General features: G+C 40.4%; 1 protein-coding gene across 1 annotated transcript; it reads left to right on the top strand.

Moving 5' to 3' along the window:
• Window positions 1-338: 338 nt before the first annotated feature.
• LOC124208768 (protein C1orf43 homolog) lies at window positions 339-2,266 on the top strand. The gene is made up of 5 exons (XM_046606640.1): window positions 339-385; window positions 466-561; window positions 1,608-1,621; window positions 1,686-1,833; window positions 1,917-2,266. The coding sequence occupies exons 2-5, from the start codon at window positions 513-515 to the stop codon at window positions 2,123-2,125; spliced, it is 420 nt and encodes a 139-aa protein (XP_046462596.1). The 5' UTR covers window positions 339-385; window positions 466-512; the 3' UTR covers window positions 2,126-2,266.
• The last annotated feature ends 10,585 nt before the right edge of the window (window positions 2,267-12,851 follow it).

Raw genomic sequence — 12,851 nt, forward strand, 5'->3', positions numbered from 1 at the left:
ACTTTTGAGATTTTATTGGGAGCATCTTCTTGTGGGAATGATTAGGAAATAACCGAAGTATCAAGGGATTTGTCTTGTCTTAACTTACGAGTAAAAATAAGGTAGCTTTAATCAAAAGCACGAAAACGATAAATGAGTTTGGCCGGTTTAAAAATGCTGGCTACGCTATATTATTACTATTGATAAGAACTAAGTGAAGAAAATCCTTTTTTGCTATTACCATTACCAATTAGCTGGTCTATGAAAATTGAAACACATCGAAGCAGCTCGACTCGTTTTGGCATTTGGAATAGATCCATTTTCTTCCGCTAGATGATTAGAATTGTCAAACGAAGGCAGCAGACGATCTTACTTCGTTACAACTAACTAATAAAAGAGAAGTGATGTAAACATTCCAAAAGAAATAAAATGATTACTTAGTGACTTTTCAGGAGCTACCATATTTACCTATTTTTATTGCATTAGGTTCCCTTGTGTTAGTCTTATTGTTTATCTTTGCGAAAAGACAAATAATGCGATTTACTTTACGATCGAGAAGGGGTCCACATGTTCCAATTGGTCATTCCGCACTAGTGGTGGCATTACTAGGTTAGTAATACCTAGTATTACCTAGTTACCTAGTAATACCTAGTTTTTTTTCAGCTACTTTTACCTAGTTTTCGGGAAAAAATCTATTACTAGGTATACCTAGTAATAGTAATACCTAGTTTTTGAAAAATGATTACCTAGGTAATTACCTAGGTATTTTCCATTTTTTTGCAGCATTGTCAAATAAATGGCAACTATGCTTTTATTTAATTTTAGTAAGCTTCTCTGCTTTCTGGTCGTTTCTGGTAGACACTAGACAGGCATCAGAAATCACAGGCCCGGCCGGCAGCCATTGTTTCTTGAATTCAAAGTCAAACGTATGGTTTATGGTAGACTGAAATCCTGAATCACTGAAAAACTAAAACTGAAACACTAAACAAAGGAGATTTTCATGAGGAAGTGGACCCCTTCGTTTTCTGGAGAGAAAAGTCTGGGAGATTTCCTATTTAAGTTGTCGCCGATTGCTTTGCAGTATCTCGCCATGCCAGCTACTTCTGCCTCTGCAGAGCGTCTTTTTTCGTGTAGTGGTCGTTCTTGCAAAGGCAAGAAAAGAAATGTCTCCCCTGTCTTGGTAGAATCAAACACTTTGCCGATTCAACAAAAACTTTGACTTCTGAATCTGAATTCTCAGTCTCTAATTTTCAATTTCCGTTCTTATCGCTTAGTCGTTAGTCCTTTCTATCCTATCATTGATCTTAGCGGGACAGAAATTGCAATAAAAAGAAAAAATTCAGTTGCAAGTTGTTGTATTTGTGTTTTTTATGTAATTTGGAAGTATAAACAGAGAAATATCCAAACTAGGTAACTAGGTAACTAGGTATTTTTACCTAGTTAGGTACTTTACCTAGTTACCTAGTTTATACCTAGTAATAGTAAAAACCTAGTTTTTTTTCCCGATACCTAGTTGAATTTATTTTGATACTAGGTATAATAACCTAGTAATACCTACTTTTTCTAAAATACTAGGTATTTAGTAATAGTAATACCTAGTTTTCAAAAAAAACTAGGTTGCCATCACTATTCCGCACCCAGGGTAAACAGAATATTTTTCATTGTATATTGAACTTCTAATAATGTTCAACTCATTTGTAATAAAGTGGCTTAGAAAAGAAATTGAACGCAGGCTAGACCTTGTTGGCCGAATCAAACATGAACCAAAACTTGTTTCTGAAGCTAGTTCAGCTGATACTCACAACCCTGAAACCTTTTGCCGGATGCAAGCTATGGATGACATAAAGATTTTAGGTGCAGTCATTTTCACTATTAATTTGCATCTTAGTTAATATACAATTTTAATAACTGTAATTTTGAATTTTGTATGTCTGTAGAAATTCAATTGCAAGCTGCAGATCCCAAAGCAGGGAGAATGCCCAATGAAAACCTCAGCCCCTTTTTAATGGCTCAAATTAATACTGCAATGTGTGTGCATGCAAACTTGGCACCGTCAAACAGCTACTGCATGAAGAGCTTGCCATTTCATACCCAGACAAGACACCTTTTACGAACACCAACATTGGCCAGTACCACAAATCCCTGAAACAAGCTATGAAATCTACCCTGAAAGTTTGACCTTCAACCAACCTGCTGAAAGCTATGATCTTCATCCATATTTTCCTGTTACACCATTTCTTCCAGTTGGCATTCATGAAGAAGATGAATTTCAAGGTTTCCCTCTGAATTCCGAAAATGATTCTACGCCTGAAAATTTCATGATGTACACCACAGAAAACGGCTCATTTTTTATTGAAAATATGCTTTCGGAAATCTCTGTATTTGCTTACAACAACTTGCCGAATTGGGGATTCTCGCATCCTTTGGGTGTTGAAATATGTTCTGTAGCAAATAATAAGTAGGGTGCTGTTTAGCCCTACTGTCTGTCTCTACCTTCTTTACCCTGCCCTAGCAGACACTCAGCTCAGGCCTCGTGTGTTATATCGCTCACTCTCTCTTTCTGACAGTCACCTAAAGTAGTCACAACTTATATTGTCTATACAGTACTAAAGGTATCTCGATATTCCATCTAGTGTAACCCTATCTTCTAACTCACAGGTATATATGCTTACACACGTAATTGCTTGTCTATCCATGTATGTGAATATTTGTATGTGTTGTTGGACAGTTTGTCCTATCCAAGTGACGATGTGCGTCAGCACATGTTTGCCCTATGGGAGAGCCATAGAGATGAGAATACAGAGTTCCTTGCTGAGATTGAAGTAATAAAGTGTGTTCCTTGTTTTATTCTTCAACAGGTTATGGGCCCAGTCCGCAAGACCTGCGAATAAACAAGATGGCAAATCTAAACCAGCAAGAAGGAGAGAATATCTCAAAGGATGTTAGTCACATTCCGAAGTTTAATGGAAAGAACTACCCATCATGGAAGTATGGAGTATGGCTGCTGTTCCGTCAGCATGGCCTCACAGAGATTGTTGAGAACAATGCCACCAGACCAGCAGAAGTAAGACAAAGTCGTAACACAGTTGATTACATTAAAACTTATGCTCTAAATTTCTTACTGATAAGGCGACCAATGAAGAAGGTGTGGTCACAAATGGAGCTGTAATTGCTGCGTGGAATCGAAAGGACATTCTCGCAAGTGGTTTTCTGTATGCCACTGTAAATGAGGAGATGAGAGATACGCTCATCAACTGTGAAACTGCATCAGGCATGTGGAAAAGGCTATCCGATCAGTACATGCAGAATGCCACAGACAACAAGCATTTGCTGAAACAACAGTTCTTCCAACTACAATTCAGTCCTGGCCATGAGGTAATGCAGCATATCACAGCTATAGAAGCAATAGCAAAGCAGCTCAAAGACCTTGGAGAACCTGTCCCTGAGATTGACATCGTAAACAAAATCATCTGTACATTACCACCCAGCTTTCGAAACTTTCTGTCGGTATGGGACAGTCTACAAGAAGATGAAAAGACGGTGAGCTTACTCACAACCAGACTTTTGAAAGAAGAGAGAACAAACAAGAGGTTCAACAATGGTAAAAGCGACCCTGCAGATGAAGCCTTTTTCTCACCAAACACTCAGCCAAACGAGTACAGACAAAGGCCACAGAACTACAGAGGAAGCCAACGTGGCAACAGAGGACATCGAGGATCGAGAGGTGGTTGGAGAGGTCAACCTGATGCAAAAAGAAGAAGAATGGAGTGTCACTACTGTCAAGAAGAAGGCCATTTCATTGCAAACTGTCGCGTTAGAATTCGAGATGAAAAGCAATCACACGCTCATGTGGCAGAATCCAAGAAAGACCAGAAAGATCACGACTTTAGCTTGCAAAGCTCTACTAGAAATCGAAATGTTAGCTTTTCTGTCAGAAGCAATCTTGACTTCTTCGCAGACTCTGGTGCCACGTCTCATATGTCAGATCAACAACAGTTCTTCGACACACTCGAGATGATTGATTCAGGAACTCGAACAGTATCTGGAGTTGGTGGTGTCTCTCTTCCTGTTCGTGGACGAGGCGACATAAGAATTGAAACTACGGTGAATGGAACAACCCGAACTGGACTAATAAAGGATGTGCTGTATGTACCAAATCTTGGCACCAACCTATTCTCAATCGGCACAGCAACTGAGAACGGAACTGAAATACACTTCAACAACAACCAAGTCCATTTTTCACGCGAAGGAGTCATATTTATGGTCGGCCAGCGAGCCGGAAGAGGCCTTTATCATCTTAACATCAGAGTGGTTCCAAAGGAAAAGGCAATGACGGGTAAATAGACAATCTTTTTTTTTTACTAAACATGCATATGTAAGAAATTTCTTTTTGGTTAATTTGAAACGCTCATTGGAATCTTAGCCTTGTATACTATCTGGTCGGTCAGCCCCAAGCTGTTAATAGATATATTAGATACATCACAGATTGATATAGACAATTTTTCTTTTTCTACAGCTGGAAGTAAGGAAGCTGAAATCAAACTGTGGCATGAACGCCTTGGCCACATCAGTAACACTACAATCTGGAAAATGTTTCGGGAGAAAGCAGCTGATGGCCTAAATCTTACAACACGTGGCGACACTCCAACCCCACTCTGCGCAGATTGTATGAAGGGAAAAATGACTCGATTACCTTTTCCATCTGGCCGTAATCGGGCCACTGACATAGGACAACTCATACACTCTGATGTATGTGGACCCATGCAAGTTACCTCACCAGGAGGAGCACGCTACTACGTGATTTTTAAGGACGACTACAGTGGATGGACTGTAGTCCACTTCATTCAACGCAAATCCGAAGTAGAAGAGAAGTTTAAAAATTATACAGCTCGACTGCGTGTTGAGAAGGGAAAAGCCGTCAACACACTCAGAACCGACCGAGGAGGAGAATATGTGGGGAAAAGCTTCAACGACTGGCTAGAAAGTGAAGGTATTCGACATGAGATGAGTGCAGCCTATACCCCACAACAAAATGGCGTCTCCGAAAGATATAACAGAACTGAAATGGAGTCAACTCGCTGCCTACTATTCGCCAGAAAAGTAAAGTTTATTTTTTTTGTTTTGTATTATATACATCATCCAATAAGCTCTTTTTCTCTCCATCTCAAGGTTCCTATAGAACTTTGGGCTGAGGCTGCTAATTACTCGAATTACATCCGGAATCGAGTACTGTCAAGCACTGGTACAGTCACCCCTTACGAAATCTGGTTTGGAAAGAAACCAGACCTTTCCCATCTCCGAGTTTTCGGCTCACAAGCATTCATTCATATTCCGGACGAAAGAAGAAAGAAACTAGATGAAAAAAGTATGGAAGGGATTCTAGTTGGATATTGTGACACATCCAAAGCCTACAGAGTCTGGGATCCAGTTACCCGAAAAGTGAAAATCAGCCGTGACATTAGGATCAACGAGGGTGCGATTCCAGAAACAACACATAGCGCCCCAGAACTTGATGATCCAGTCACCTTTCTGCGATTCATGCTACCAACGAGCCACATACAGATTCAAGAACCGGTACATGAGATCCCACAAGTAGAAGAACCGGACAATCCACCAGTAGAAGCTCCAAACATCAATGTTCCAGTCTGCGATGCAGTGCAAAATGATGAACAGCCTGAAGCAGTGGAAATCGAAGATGAACCAGCTGCCTCTAAACCACGCTCTACTACCAAGAAGATGCTCGAGCCAACAAGACACTCTAGGAGAATTGAAAATCAAAAACGAGGTGTGAGTCTTATGTCTTTGGAACAATACAGCGACGATCCTGATGAGCCAACAAACTACAACGACGCACTTTCATCTCAGGACGGAATTCTATGGAAGAAAGCAGTGGACGAAGAGTACTCATCCCTAATTGAAAATGGAACTTGGACACTAGTACCACTTCCGTCAAACCAAGTCCCAATAAAATGCAAATGGGTCTTCAAGATCAAACCTGGTCACAATTCTGTTGCTGCAAGATACAAAGCTCGCCTGGTAGCCAAGGGCTACAGCCAAAGAAAAGGAATCGATTACAAAGAAACATTTGCGCCAGTCGTAAAGCACACTTCACTTCGATTGATCCTGGCCATAGCAAGTAAAGAAGACCTCGACATGCTACAGCTAGATATAAAGACGGCGTTTCTTTATGGTGACCTAGAAGAAGACCTGTATATGGAACAACCGGAAGGATACCTTGACGAGAACAAATCGGACTATGTATGCAAACTGAAGAAATGCATTTATGGCCTCAAACAGGCACCAAGAGCCTGGCATCAAAAGTTCAATGCTTTCCTACTGAAGTTTGGTCTCACTCAAAGCGCAGCCGACCCTTGCATACTATTCCGCCATCAACAGGGAGAAATAACGATTGTGGCAATCTATGTTGACGACGGATTAGTAATGAGCAACAAGAAACATCTTCTTACGGAAATGACTGAGTATCTTGGCACTCACTTCCAGATTCGATGTCTACCAGCAGATCGTTTCATTGGACTGGATATCATAAGAGATCGGTGTCAGCGCAAGATATATCTAAGCCAGCATCATCTGATAACAAAGGTGTTAAAAAGGTACAGCAGTAACCTTTTTTTTTTGTTTTGTTTTGTTTGTTTTATAAAGTGTTTGCAATATATATCTCACCCCCTCTTTTACCTAAGCAGATTCAATCTTGCTGAATGCAATTCAAAAGTGATACCGGCAGATCCAAACAGTCGTCTCACATCACAAATGTGTCCCACTGATGAAAGAGCGATGGAGGCGATGACAAAGGTCCCTTACCGTGAAGCAGTAGGCTGCCTTATGTACATTATGGTACTATCCCGACCAGACATCGCATTTGCGGTGAGCCAAGTTGCCCAACACTGCCAGAACCCAGGGCCAGCTCACTGGAAGGGTGTTCAGCGAATTTTCTCCTATCTACATGGAACCTCAGACTACGGGCTCTGCTTCAATGGAAACGACCATGACGAGCTAATAGGTTACACCGACGCTGACTACGCGGGAGATTTGGATACCAGAAAATCAACGTCTGGATATGCCTTCATCTACCAAGGTGGAGCAGTGTCATGGGCCAGTCGGCGACAGCGGTGCACCTCTCTGTCTACCACAGAGTCAGAATTTGTGGCTGCCTGCGAAGCAGCTAAGGAGGCTGTTTGGATCCAACGCTTACTCTCGGAGATCAAAAATTGTGAAGCCAAGACCGTTCAAATTCGATGTGACAACCAGAGCTCAATAAGTCTTATCCGAAATCCAGAGCATCATCAAAAGACTAAACACATCGAAGTAAAATACTTTTTTGTTCGTGACCAGCAAAAAGCCGGTAGGATCGATGTAACTTATATCGGCACTGAAGACCAGCTGGCCGACATGCTAACAAAGCCACTACCAAGACCTCGGCTGGAAGACCTACGCGGAAGGATTGGTGTGGTACTCGTGAAAGATTCAGCTACTTATAATTTGAGGGAGAATGTTGAAATATGTTCTGTAGCAAATAATAAGTAGGGTGCTGTTTAGCCCTACTGTCTGTCTCTACCTTCTTTACCCTGCCCTAGCAGACACTCAGCTCAGGCCTCGTGTGTTATATCGCTCACTCTCTCTTTCTGACAGTCACCTAAAGTAGTCACAACTTATATTGTCTATACAGTACTAAAGGTATCTCGATATTCCATCTAGTGTAACCCTATCTTCTAACTCACAGGTATATATGCTTACACACGTAATTGCTTGTCTATCCATGTATGTGAATATTTGTATGTGTTGTTGGACAGTTTGTCCTATCCAAGTGACGATGTGCGTCAGCACATGTTTGCCCTATGGGAGAGCCATAGAGATGAGAATACAGAGTTCCTTGCTGAGATTGAAGTAATAAAGTGTGTTCCTTGTTTTATTCTTCAACATTGGGATATGTGCTAAAGAACAAACGAGGATTGTTCGGATGTTTCACTCTTCACTCTGGAAAGGCTTGGTAAATTGGTATTAAGCATGATTTACTGTTTCTCAATAATTTTAAGTTATTTTACTTTTCAAGTTATGTCAAATTTTCGCCCTACTCAATCAAATTCTCGAGTATTATACATTGCACCAGAGGTTATTTTCGTGGTTTGTTGTCATTCCGAGTAATAGCAACATAGTTCCTGAATGTTTTTTGTTATCACATCTGCAATACCCAAGCTTTATATGAACTCAACATTGTTGAGGAATTCAATAGGTAAACATTAAACATATTTTACAGTAACATTTTTTTTACTGCTACACCAACTACTTTACACAAGGTGTAGGATTACCTTGACATTGATAACAGCAAATCATAAACAAGGTTATTTATTTTTTTTGCAATTTTCAGGTTCTTTCTTGACCTGAGTTATTGGTACTTTTACATTGCTCAGTGTTGTAGGGAAATGCATTCCCAACAGTTTTGATTTCCCAATACAAAGAATGCAACCAACTTCAATCCACTGGTAGAGATGGAGCTGTTCCATTATATTTATTTTTCCTAAATGTTTAATTGAAAACAGTTTGTGGTTGTTTTCAATAAAAAATTGACAGATGACAACCACCAAGACCCTATTATTTTATCACCACAACCGCACATCATCCTTTGTTTATTAAACCTCTGAAGTTTGGTGCTCTTTGAAACCTCCAGGGCAGTGATACCGGAATACCAATTGCAGCATCATCTTCAATCACACGGCAGTAGCAATACTGCTTGCTGTTGTGCAATTCCTTCCTTACATTCTTCCTTGCTGCAAGCATCATATTTGACTATCCGAGCGACTACCCAACCGACGTCCAGGTGGATAACTCTTACTGCCTCCTACTACCGTGCTCTCAACAACAGCAGAGAGTTTTTTTTTTCTTTATTGTTTATTTTTTTGTGATTTGTAATGGCGCCATGGCGGTTTCTTGAGTATGACGAGGCGCAGATGATTATTAATTGCGAGGAGAATATTGTGAGTATCAAGTGTTATTTTAAGAAAATCGATGAGCTATAGAGCAGGCATCCCCGAGGATAATAACTTTCTTCCTTGAATAACTAAGTTAATTCATAAAAATTTATTATCAGTGTATTTCATGTTACAACTAATACAGATGCAACAACAGAAACTAATACAGATACAAGCTGTTTAGGCTAATCTCAATAGCGAAAAAGAGAATTGATCCGACGACTTCTATTTCCAGCAAATAGAACGCTCCTTGCAAGCTTTCTAACAAGAAAGAAATGCGCTCGTTGCTGGCTTTCTTCGGGTTCCACTTGCCCAGTTTTTTGGTGAAAATCGCCGTGTGGTGGTCGATCAAGCCGGATTCGATCAAACGCTAGATGCCTTTGTCAAAGTACGATTTTAGCTAAGAATTCTTCTGCAAGCCGAAAGCCACCCAGGCCGGCACGATATTCTCCTCGATGAGGTGAACTCTGGTCACGGCGGCCGTCTTCGGGTACATGGTGACCGCCACGTAGAGAAATTTATTCAAATTGGGCGGCCGAGGAGCCGCGGACTCGAGTGACAAGAACATCCCCGCGAGGTTGTAGTTGGGAATCAGGTCCTCTCCGATCTTCTTCTCCAGCTCCTTGGTCTAATTGAGGGGAATAGACTTGAGGAAACCACCGAAAAAGAGTTTCTTCAATCAGCTGTCGACCAATTGTTGGAGGGTATCGATGCTCGGCGACGTGAACGGAAACGTCATGAAGGAAATGAGTCCCGAACGGTAGCCGGTCGTCAGGATGAGGGCCCCGAACAGCTACCAGATTATGAACATCCGGTTGGCGTTGGATGTGATGTTCTGCGACTGGACCTGCATGATGGACAAGTTTCCGATGACGTAGACGCAGCAGAACTAAAAATAAGCAAAGACGTTGTTTCTTGTCGTCGACGGAGAAGCTTGGTACGAGTAATTGGCCACCAGGTAGAGCATGATGACCACAACGACGGCGGAGGCGATGGTGGCCATCCAGGTGGGCCAGGTGAAGGAAAAAAAGGGCCGTTCATTTGGCGTAGGGCTGCGGAGCCGGAACGAGAAACGTTTCGTAGCCAATGTTGTAGACTTTGGTGTAGCTAATTAAGGGTGCCCTGATGATAGAAATGTAGATTCCTCTGACGACGTGGTCGACTTCCTTCCGGGCCAGCTTGCCCAGAAATCCGGTGAAAGAGAAATGACCTCCGGAACCGAAGATTTCGCCCCACATTTCGTTGAGCGACGCCTGGACAAAGTCGTAGGTGAAGTGCAAATGATCGGTATTTTATATCATCGGTATGATATTTTATATTCCTTGTGCTCCTTATGGCACAATGAGAAGTCATGATTTGCGTCCCTCATTTTTGGAGGGATTAAACTTCACGGGATAGAAAAGGGTTTTCAAATAAAACAAGGGGGGTGTTCTTAATAGCTTGGTGGGTACTGTACATCTAGTGAGTCAGCAATTTTAAGGCACATTTTCTTGTAACATTTGTTACAAGACAAGACATTTGTTCATTGCAGGGAATTACTGCTCATAAGCATCATCTTCTTCGTAGATAAACGGAGAGTTTGAATTAATTTTTTGCTTTCCTATAAAACTATTCATTTTTTCCCATGTTGCATGCAACACAATATGGAAAAAAACATGGCAAAATTTCTTAATCTTCTAATAACTAATAACACATAACTGATTCACAGAGTAAAACAGATGGAGATGGCTGTACAAGTGGTAAAAGAATTGGGAATAGTGTGCCCGATTTGAGCTTACAATCCTTTTAAAAAGCTGTTCCCATAATTGTCCACTAATGAATGCTTCTCTCAATACAGACACTCTTTCAGCTGCATTCAAATCATAAACATCTAAATATTGCAGAATTTCAACAGCAATTTCCCCCAGCAGCTTCCTTCCTTTAAAAAGCCAATGATAAAATCGGAATAAATAGCACAGCGTAAACATGAAGGAGGAATAACGTAAAGCAATGAGAGTTGAAAGGCTAATTGTACTAAGAAGGTTGAAAATAATATCATTTAAACAACTAGATTGGGTTTAACTCAAATTTTTGCACTGCTAAATACGTCTTCAATTTCAGAGCACACACGAAATGGCAAAATGCAGTTAGTAATTTGAAGCTTTAGCAAGTTTACATTTGCAACTACCGTAGATTGCAGAAGAAGCTGCGGAACACAAAGATAGCTGACATTAGAACGAATTTTCCCTCTCAGATCAAAGCCATCAGCTGTTTGCCTGCTTCTGCGTAACTTGCTTTTATAGTAATTTCATTTGTCAGGATAGTTCTACTCGTAGTTTGTTTTGGTTTTTTTAACTATTGACTATTAACAAGAGTTTAAATTTCACTACGCTATATATTTAAAGTTGAGTAAAAGTTTGAAGCAAGTCAACATTTCAACGTCATTTGGCCCAGTCAACATGAGTACTACAGATGCTGGTATAGTTGGTTTGAATAGAATTCTACAGGAACCGGGGAAAAGTAACTATTATGCTTCTGAAATACATCATTTTGGTTCAAACATTTGGGGATACTCTTTTTCCTTTTATCGAGTTTTTTGTGTGGACTGAGACTGGTTTTAGTAAGTAAATATTCTTTTGAATCAGTCCCTTTCAGACACAATTAAATAGATCTGACAACACACAGGAGATTGGGCAAGAGTTCATAAAGAAATTAAAGACAGATAGGAGCGGATGTATCACAGAAGTTAACCAATAATATACAATATAAAAGGTAGATGAGAGATTTTGTGAAAAAAAAAGAGTATGTAAGCAGAGAACAGAGATAGATGGAGAGAGCGGGGAAAAATGGGCACATTTCAAACAAACAAAAGAACAAAACGTTTTCTCAGTGGATGGGTTCTTTTAAAAACAGAGACAGCGATGAGAAGAGTGACTAGGAGTAAAAAAAAAGAACAAGAAATGTAGAGCCTAGTAAACAAAATAATGGACTAGTAAACGGCCGAACGGCCTAGTGAACAGGCTAACGGCCTAAAAAACGGACTGACGGCCTAGTAAACGGCCTGACGGCTTAGTAGACGGCCTAACAGCCTAGTGAAAGGCCTGATTGTGACGGCATAGTAAACGGCCTAATAAATAGCCTAGTGAAAGGCTTTACTGAACAGCTTATGTGGGATTTTTTAGACAAAGTTGCCATATTTGAAGAGAAAACGAAAATTAATATGGCGACATGGTAAAGAATAAATGTTTGGTGCCAGAATTACCTTGCGGTTAAAGGGATAAGACAACGAATTTTTAGTTTCCCACAAGTGTGTTAGTGTTTAGTCACGTATTTTTCAGTAGGTCATGCGGAAAATAGTTTAATACACGTGCCATTCGCCAAAATTTTAACACAGTTGTGCGTATTTTTGTTTCCTGTGTTTGTGTACTTGATTTTTTGGGATTTGTATTTGAAAAATAGAAGAACTTGAAGACAATGAGAAATTCAAAAGAAAAGCAAGTGGAGGAAAAACCATGTCCAAATGATTGGACAGCAAATGACTTGTTGGATCTAGCATTAATGAAAACCAACAGTGAAAGCTTAAGTTTATTTGCTGTGCAATTCGACAAATTCTGTAAGTTTCCTCCCTTTTAACCATTTCTTTCCGGGGTGATTGTTTTTACTATTGTTGGGGAAAATTTACCCGATGACAAACGAGAAAAAAAAGTCGCTAGACAAGTACTTTGGTTCAAATAAAAGCTGCACACAAAAAACGAGTGCCAAGGCTTTCGTTTTTTCCCCGTCTGTTTACACAAGACGTTTGTGCTTTTTAAACGAAAGAGAGAGATTTGCGGCAAAAAAATCACGTTCTTTTTCAAACGAAACCCCTCAATAACCTTGCCATCGAGCAAGGTTAAAAGCAAACAAGCA

This window comes from Daphnia pulex, chromosome 12 (genome assembly GCF_021134715.1).
Source record: "Daphnia pulex isolate KAP4 chromosome 12, ASM2113471v1".
NCBI classification, from domain to species: Eukaryota; Metazoa; Arthropoda; class Branchiopoda; order Diplostraca; family Daphniidae; genus Daphnia; species Daphnia pulex.

Excerpts from the sequence above, each read along its gene's own strand:
- LOC124208768 (XM_046606640.1), top strand. The coding sequence starts at position 513 with ATGCGATTTACTTTACGATCGAGAAGGGGTCCACATGTTCCAATTGGT. Across the intron at positions 1,834-1,916 it reads GGATGACATAAAGATTTTAG|AAATTCAATTGCAAGCTGCA; the intron begins GTGCAGTCATTT and ends GTATGTCTGTAG.